This window comes from Chenopodium quinoa, unplaced genomic scaffold, assembly GCF_001683475.1.
Source record: "Chenopodium quinoa cultivar QQ74 unplaced genomic scaffold, ASM168347v1, whole genome shotgun sequence".
Lineage (NCBI taxonomy): Eukaryota > Viridiplantae > Streptophyta > Magnoliopsida > Caryophyllales > Amaranthaceae > Chenopodium > Chenopodium quinoa.
The window spans coordinates 1,744,488-1,753,821 of record NW_018742483.1 but is presented as its reverse complement, the minus strand read 5'-3'; the positions used below and the strand labels follow the sequence as shown (position 1 = coordinate 1,753,821).

Genomic DNA, 9,334 nt, shown 5'->3' with positions numbered 1-9,334 from the left:
TATTATTATTATTATTATTATTATTATTATTATTATTATTATTATTATTTTTCTAACAATTTTATGTTGTTGGGATTGTGATTAAATTGGTATTAATGTTGATTCTATTATTATTTTTATTATGATCACCATATTGCATGTTTAAAGGGAATATGTAATTGAAAATCACGCCTAATAAGATAATTTGGACAACCGGTTTAGGTTTCTTTTAATCTTGTTATTTAATTCAAGTGATCATGATATTTTAGAATTATGTGTGCATTAATATTAAACCAATTTAGTTAAATAATAGTTTTGAGCGAATTGAATTATTGTTTGTATGCCTTTGAGATCACAGGAATGCTTTTCAATATAAGAATCGAGTAGAGGCCAATACAGGCGAATGTGACTCCATGACTCACTTCGTACCATCATCCCCGATCCTCCTTTCGTGGTTCCGAACCATATGGAGTTAGTAATCTCATGGATTATGAATGGGGTGTAACCTTCACGGGTCAATCGTTGTTGCCTATCGTTGTCCCTTATCGTGGTTGCCTTTTTATGATCCGTGAACGGTTTACAAGTTCCTCAAAAACTTGTTGACGGCTCCCTACTTTATTTGTCCCTAACGTTGTCCCTAATCTTAATGTCAATTCCCACTTCCTATGAGTGCCAAGCATATTCACAACATGCTTTTTACGTAGGCGCACTTCAAACGACGCCTACAATTCACAAGGAACGTTTTAGGACACTACTCTTCCCACTAAGGTATCGGTCCTAAATTTACCTCTATATTATTGTTCGGAGTAGTCAGAAGACTATCACGAAGTTGCTTTGAACATTTAGTTTTATGTTTATGAACATATTGCTTTTCTAATATATATGAGCATTGAATTTTGTATGATTGATCATTCACGCCAGGTTTACCTTTCATAAGGAACAACAATCAATAATAGAAATATCATATGCATGCTCAAAATGTTTTGTATCATCTAGCCACCAATAATTAGAATGAATTCATAAATTAGAAATAAGCATTTATTTAGCTTCCAAAATGTAAAACTTGTCTTTCAAATTAAAATGAACATCCTCTCTTATATTTAATTCTTGGTATTAATATTCAAAGAATGTTTTACAATATAAAGATGAACCATTATTAAACTCGAATGAATATTTTTTAATGTGCAATTGAACATTTAATTAAATTATATAAAAATCTATCAAACTAATTTAATTATGTGCATATATGTGTGAATGAACATTTACCAATATGTAAATGAACATATATAAATACAAATATGAACAAAATATCAAAATAAATATGAACTTCAATTACCATTAATTTCTATACTAATATACAAAGGCAAAAGCTAATGAGCGCCCCGGGCGTTAGATAAGAGAATTAAAGTGAAATTATTAGAGTAAAATTAACATTAATTACGCCGAACAACGCGTGATTTTGTCATGAATTCCTAACTTTATACCCTTTCAACCAATATAATTACTCCTTATGAGAACTCAAGAGCTATGACAAGCTAAAGTCGTATCACCCAATCAAAAGTAATTCCTAAATCATCTAACTAATGCAGATAGGGAAATAGGGTTCGAATCTACAGGAAAACTGGTCTTTCTATTCCTAATTAATTAAAGCAATCTAAATTATTAAGTAACAAATTAATAATATGGAAGGGAAAATAAACTACTAAGATTAGGGGTAGAGAAAGTCAAGGAATAAACATTTCCCTCTCATTTTTTTTAACTAATAATGAGTTGTCAATTTTTAATTGGTAATGTATGTTGGGACCACATACATATAATGTATGTACATACAATGTATGTTATCATTGTCCTTGGTAAACTCAATAGACATGGAAAAGGAAACCAATTAAGACTCAAAACAATTGGATCAATGTGAAACTTTGAGCCTCCAATTTATACACTTGATGTTGTGAAACTTTGAGCCTTCAATTTATCGACTTGATGTTGTGAAACAAATAATATGGCAAATTAAGGTCACACGATAACTTCCTTAATGCAGTTTAGGATTACCGGTGAGCTGGGCTAAAATAGTAATTTGAAATTGTCTGATAAAAGAACTGATAGAGAGAATTATATAATAATCAGTTAACCACAATGCTTATGTTCTTTGTTTGGATTTTTAAAGGAGGGAAATGTTTAATCTTGAGAAAAACAACCGTTGTTTTCCTTTGTTTGGGACAAAAAGAGGGTGACGTTTGAGGGGGGGGGGGGGGGGGGTTAGGTCCTAGACGTCCTCGCTAAATGCACGGCTTGCATCACTCTGCAGCTCTCGATTTGATGTGTTGTAGCAATGGCAAAGTATTTGATGTGTAGGCCAGTATAGGGCACACAAGAACTAAATGGAGGGAAGGATGGAGATCACAGAGGAATTAGTTTCCAAGTATTAATTAATTAATTACAATTATACAGTATCTAAATTACAAGAGAACAACTTGGTCAAAATCTTTATAGGAAATGCTATATCTTGGTATAGAGGAAAAAGTACACCTGGTTGTATATGTATATAAGCTTATACTGTAACAGCAGAAGCAGTTGCTGCAGGTACACGGTTTTCAGGAGGAATCTCGGTAAACTCAGCCAGAAGTGCGCGGAACTCATCCCCACTCATAGTTTCCTTTTCTAGAAGAACATCAACAATTTTGTCCATGGCTTCTCGGTTGTTTCTTATGTGGGTCAAGGCAATCTGATAAGCATCATCTGTGAGTTTCTTCACGGCAGCATCAATGTCCTCAGCTAGCTTTTCCGACATGGAATTTCTTGCCATCATTCTCATGATGACATCTCCACTTTGTGCGGATGAATCCATAAGAGACCATGGACCAATCTCAGACATTCCAAAAGTAGTCACCATCTGTAAGATTATACACATTAATGCATCAGTTTCCTAGTCAAAACCATCAAAAGATCTGGCAAGAGAATACAATGAATTGGCTTCAACAACCTCAAAGACATATACAAGTTATTCACGACTTCGAGCTACAAACTAAGAGTAATCACGATCTACTTTAAGTTCATTGCTACTAGTTCTTAAAGACGATCAATAAACCATATCTAAATAGCGATATTCATATTGGTTTCTGTTGACCAAGGGCACAGGAAATAATGATATAATCAAGCACTTTTTTTTTTTTTGACTAGGAGGGAGGTAATTCTCTGGCTACCTGCTTCACATTTTGAAGGGCAATCCATAAACTACTACTGACAACAGGGAAGACAAAAAAAATGAGAGAGAGAGAGAAGGGGGGGGGGGGAAGAGTATCAAGATCTTGACTAATTAGGGGACAATCTGGACCTAACCATTGTTTGAAACTGGCAGGATTCTTTGTACTTGTTTTTATTTATTTGGGTTGGGGTTGGGAATGGGGGGGCTGGGGACTTGATGCAACGAAGAATAACACAGATAGCACTACCGCCAATCCGTCATCTATTTTCACCAACAGAGGAGGAGGTAGTTGCAAAGTTACCTGCTTAGCCAAACCAGTGATTTGTTGTAAATCACCAGCTGCTCCAGTGGTGACTTCAGGTTCACCAAATATAATTTCCTCCGCGGCTCGGCCACCTAGACCACCAACAATTCTCGCAAAGAGTTGCTGCTTTGAAATGAGGGTTGGGTCATCTGAGGGAATGAACCAGGTAAGTCCTCGTGCTTGACCACGTGGTATAAGGGTGACTTTTTGGACAGCATCATGTCCAGGAGTCAAAGTTCTGCAGCCACATGAAAATTGCCACAATTATTACTATTAGCTTTGTGAAAACCAATAAGCTCAATTTTTTCTGAACATTTATTGATGACAAATGGACATACATCTTCGACAATAATATTACACTTAAACAAACAAGCAAACATGATAAAAGTCAGTGACCTGCTTTACTGTGATTCACAGATACTTGTGAGCTAAATTTGATGGCAATAAGAATGACAAGAAAGTAAATGAAATCCACATAAATATTAGCAATGTTGTGGTGATAAAGCAGTTCATACAATGAAATACATATAATATGTCGAAGTTCATACAATCAAACCAGGGAGAACATATAGCAACTAGAAATGGTTAACTGAAGAAATCCAAGCTTAATCACATAGATTAGAAACAACCAGATACCAAAGCCAGACAGTTTATTCCACAAGCCATAATGATCTGGCAGAAGGCCAACAAAATCCATCATTGTTAAATTCTTTATATTATCTGTTTTTTATGACAAGCAAATATTACATCTTTCATGTTTGATATTAAAGTTTACCTCCATATCTAAGTAAACATCCAAATTTAGCAATAGAGGGCATCCAAAAAAAATAACTTTCAAAATTGCAGCAGTAATCTTTCCATTATTATCTTTCTAAAGTCTTTGCTACAGAAAGGACCTAAATTAGTCAAGACACTTTTTATGTCAACTGTGTCTAAAAAATCAGTCAAGACACTCTTTTGACCGTATCCTCGTATCGGCTATCTTGGATAAGACATCCAAACTCAAGTCTGTGCAACATAGGACTAACACATTTCAGAATTGGCAAAAGATTTTACAATTATGACCAAGTACTCTGGTTTTATTTTGGAGGAAGATATTATTATAATTAGGGTTTAGGTCCTTTGGAGTTTGGACACCTAGCTGAATAGGAACATAGTAAAAGGGAGAAATGATATTGTTAAATAACAGCAGAACAAATTTTCTCAGGGCCAGGAAGTCTTATTTTAAAACAGGAACAAAAAATCAAATTCAGCGACCTTGATACCCATTGATTCTAATTGAAAGGAAAATTAGGAAGACATGAAAAATAACGAATACTAAGTATGACTAACAAAGTAATGATTGCTGGAAAGTCAATCACTGATATTGTTTAAACTCAATCACATTTAGCTAAATTCATCAAACATGTTGGGCTTGTTAAAACAACTAGCAAGAATATATCAAGTTGTTTTTTTAATTGTACTCCAATCATTCAAAAATTATACCTACATATCATAAATTGAGTAGTATGTCTTTTCCACTTACCCACAGATGGCATGTCCCACTTCATGATATGCCACAAGACTTTTGCTTTTGCCATCTGTCATGACTGTTCCTTCCATTCCAGCTACAATCCTGTCAATTGAATCATCTATCTCTTTGGAAGAAATGGCTGTCTTCCCACGGCGTCCAGCCAATATAGCTGCCTCATTTAACAGGTTTGCCAGATCAGCTCCGCTGAAACCAGGTGTCCGCATAGCTATCACATCAAGGGAAACATCAGTGTCAAATTTCTTATTGCCAGCATGAACCTTCAAGATCTCTGTTCGTCCACGTACATCAGGAACATCTACTGATACCTGTATAATAACAAAGATTAGTTAATACCCTATACCTGTAAGTAACCTGAAAGACATACTAAAAAATCACAGAGATGGGTCTGCTTTTTTAGCAAAGATTTGCCTGTCTGTCAAAGCGTCCTGGCCTCAACAAGGCAGAGTCAAGAATGTCTGCCCTGTTAGTTGCAGCAACAACAATGATACCAGTGTTACCCTCAAAGCCATCCATCTCAGTTAGAAGCTGATTCAATGTCTGTTCCCTTTCATCATTTCCTCCCCCGATTCCAGTACCTCTTTGCCTTCCTACTGCATCAATTTCATCAACAAACACAATGCAAGGAGCATTTTCTTTTGCCTTCTTGAAAAGATCGCGCACTCGAGATGCTCCCACACCAACAAACATTTCAACGAACTCTGACCCAGAAATGGAGAAAAAAGGAACACCAGCTTCTCCAGCAATAGCCTTAGCCAGTAGAGTCTTTCCTGTCCCTGGCGGGCCAACAAGCAGGACACCCTTAGGGATGCGGGCTCCAACAGCAGTAAACCTTTCAGGTTTTTTCAGGAATTCCACTACCTCCATAAAATCCTGCTTCGCTTCATCAACTCCAGCAACATCATCAAAAGTTACCCCAGTATTAGGCTCCATCTGAAACTTGGCTTTCGACTGGCCAAAGGCCATAGGGAATCCTGGACCACCCGGACCTCCCATTCCTCCAGAAGAACGTCTAGAGAGAAGGAAAAGACCCCCAATTAAGATAAGTGGGAAAGCAAGATTTCCTATCAGATTAAATAGCAGGGAACCAGAGTCCTCTTGTGCATTATGTGCCGAAAAGTCAATATTTTTCTCCCTAAGCTTCTGTAGCAGCTCCTGGCTAAGACCTGGAAGTTGCACCCGAACTCGTTGCACACGGTTACCTAGCTCAGGAGATATGGCCTCAACAATAGCTATGGTCCCATTTTCAAACAAATCTACCTTCTTCACCCTGTCTTTGTCAAGGTACTCCAAAAACCTCGAGTATGACATCCTTGAAGAAGAAACTCCTTGCTCATCAGCATAAGCAGTTCCAGTACCGACTAAAGTAGAAGCAACTCCAGCATTCCCAAGCAATAATTTTAAGAAGCCTCTTCTTCCATTACTTTGTGCCTTGTCTGAAGATGCTTTTACAATGAAAGCTTTTTGTGATCTTAGCAATACTGAACGTCCTGCAAGTAGGTGCCCATGAAAAAGCCTTTCTTTCAAAATAGTTTTACTGCTTGAGGTTGATGAACCATGTCCCAAAAGGCAGGCTGATGAGGCAGCCATTTCACACTATCTGCAAGTGATTGCCCTATTAAAATGAAGGACAAAAATCAGCTCAAAGCCTCAAAAAAAAAATAATATGAATATTAAAAATAACAATTGCTCAACAACATTTAAGAGGAAAAGCCCCACATCTTGCTTATAATGTATTTTACAGCTATAAGCCCCATATAATAAAGCATTTTAATGCAGCCATTACCCCTTTCTATGATGTTGCAAACCTATATTTTGCTTAGATTATATATTTATTTGGAGAACCAACTATCTTTAGTTCTTGGTATTCTGTAATGAAAACACTATTCTTTCGTTTGTGAACACAGTACCTCTACACTACAATACAATTCGCAACCTGATAACACTCTTAATCGTCAAATCTGAAGCTTACTGATGCAGTTTAACATAAAAGCCGGTATTGACCTTCATTTACTGACATGAGATGGGAAGGTACTTCTTTATCTTTATCAGAATACAAACCTATGCCTTATTTCATTTTAACAATATGACTTGGTGCTTCTGTAATATTCTCAAGCCTTGCAAGCTTTCAAATTTGAACCTTGATATAAACAATTCTATAAAATCATAATGTCAGATTTTGGTAAGGTATATATTAGAGCCTAATGGTTAATGTTCGCAAAGTTTGAGGTTATCATACAGGGATGAAGCAAACTTCAATGTAATTCCTTTGATGCACCAGCAGCACCACTGAGAGAGTTACTATTAATTGCAATGCTCTCATGACATCTACATGAAACCTAAGCCCAAAAGGCTATCTTGATGAATGAGTAAATAAGAGCACTAAAGAAAATGCCATCCTAAAAGGTAAAGATAGAACTTGGGCTATATGGCCATATGGGGGTGAATATTTTAGAGGACACTAACAATTCTCCAGCATTGCATTTCAGAATTTTCTTTTCTCGGTGAAAAATATCCAGCTGCATAAACTTGGAACACAAATCACTAGCAAAATCCATTTCCATCCCTTTAAACACCATGCCAAACATGCTTTAAAAGGATTTGAAAGGAGATACGCTTAAATAATTAAAGTGGGATATCCCTAGAGAGTAGAGAACTGAGATCTGCAGCTAAGATATCACATGAATTTCATCTATATGGTGGATCAAGAGCAATGAGAAGCATACAAAGTCTAAGGACCAGAGAACTAATTTCTTCCTACTTCTCAGAAAGGCAGGACTATAGAAGATTCACTACTTGGTTTGCATAAGCAGTTGGACAAGGCACTACAGCGGATGGAAAATTCACCCCTATCATGAATAAGAAAACCCAATTTCTCATACACATTCAAGATTATTTTAGAGGGTTTAAAGTCCATTACTATAAATCAATCACACTTCAATCAATTATTCACTTGTAAAGCTTCTTAAGTAACACACTTTGGCTCAAATTAAACCAATACTCAAAAACTGCTACAAACTGAAAGCAAATTTTCCTCACCCATGATTGTATTAATGATGAAAACTTTATAATTATCATGGTCAACTCAACTTTTACTATATTCCAGGAAATTATGAGCCTTAAAAACACTTCCAATATCTCATTTCTAATGAAGCAAACTAAATAGGCAACAAATTCCAAACCCCTCAAAAAAATTCAGTCAATTCAAAGAAAAACCATTCAATTAACATAATACCACAAGTGGGTATGTATAATTTTGTAAAAAGTTAGTAAATTTCAAGACAGTATATGAAACTAAGCGGAATTCATGAACAATTATAACAACAATAATAAACTTTAAGCATAAATAAAACAAAACCAGAAAAACATAAGCTAAAAAATGCAGGAAAAGTACCCGGGTAGAATTCAGAGGAGAGAAAGTGGGGATTTGAGGAGGGAAAAGGGTGAAGAAGGATACAAGAGAAGAGGGGTTCGTTGAGTATTTTAGAGGAGGTGGATGTGGTTCGGAATTGGTTACGTGGCATACTTATAGTGGTAAGTGATGATCCTTTAGTTACCTTCTAAACTTTGAGATTTTTTTGTCAGTGTTGTTTTGCTCTTGCCTACAAATTCTTTTGGATGCATTCATGGTTTCAAATTTACGATTGGATCCGTAAAAATAACGAATAGGTTTGGATTTGTTGACAAAAGAATTTGGATATTTAAGTCATTGAGTACACGTAATGGACAATGATACACATACATTTAGTGTATGTGGAGCCCACATACATTCCCGATGAGGTACTGCCACATAAGCAAGAGCAAAAAAAAAGGGAATATTAGGGGGAAAAATTTCACCTCCAATGGCGCTAAGGACTTACTAAAGCGGGAAAATGGCTGGCGAAAATTCTTGACGCCTAACCGCATTTAATACACAAATGAATTTTTGTTTTTTTTTCCTGAAATTTCTATTACTTTATCATTGATGGTATCACAACTATTATACAGGTTGATATGATAAGGACGCCAGTGAAGATTACAGAATTCAGCGCCGACAATTGTTACTCGAATCAGAATTTTCTATTCGCAAGCATGTTTATTGGACAAACAAATTCGATTTTGGACAATCAACAATCCACCATGATCGATTTATTTCTAACATTTCTTCAATTTAATTAAATGAATTTCACTGCTTTTATCTATCTCGCTTTTCCAATTAAACAATTAACGGTGAACGGCTAATTAAATTCCAGTATATGATATCAATTTAAATAAAATATACTTTTATATTGAAATAATGTCATTCATTTCTCGTATTAAGATTTCCACAAAATTTCCA

General features: G+C 35.8%; 1 protein-coding gene across 1 annotated transcript; it reads right to left on the bottom strand.

The window, feature by feature from the left end:
* Window positions 1-2,364: 2,364 nt before the first annotated feature.
* LOC110719117 (ATP-dependent zinc metalloprotease FTSH 2, chloroplastic-like) lies at window positions 2,365-8,559 on the bottom strand. The gene is made up of 5 exons (XM_021898020.1): window positions 8,411-8,559; window positions 5,428-6,631; window positions 5,011-5,324; window positions 3,483-3,723; window positions 2,365-2,869 (listed from the first exon to the last, which is right to left on the bottom strand). Exons 2-5 carry the CDS (start codon window positions 6,604-6,606, stop codon window positions 2,528-2,530), a joined length of 2,076 nt encoding a protein of 691 aa, XP_021753712.1. The 5' UTR covers window positions 6,607-6,631; window positions 8,411-8,559; the 3' UTR covers window positions 2,365-2,527.
* Between the last annotated feature and the right edge of the window lie 775 nt (window positions 8,560-9,334).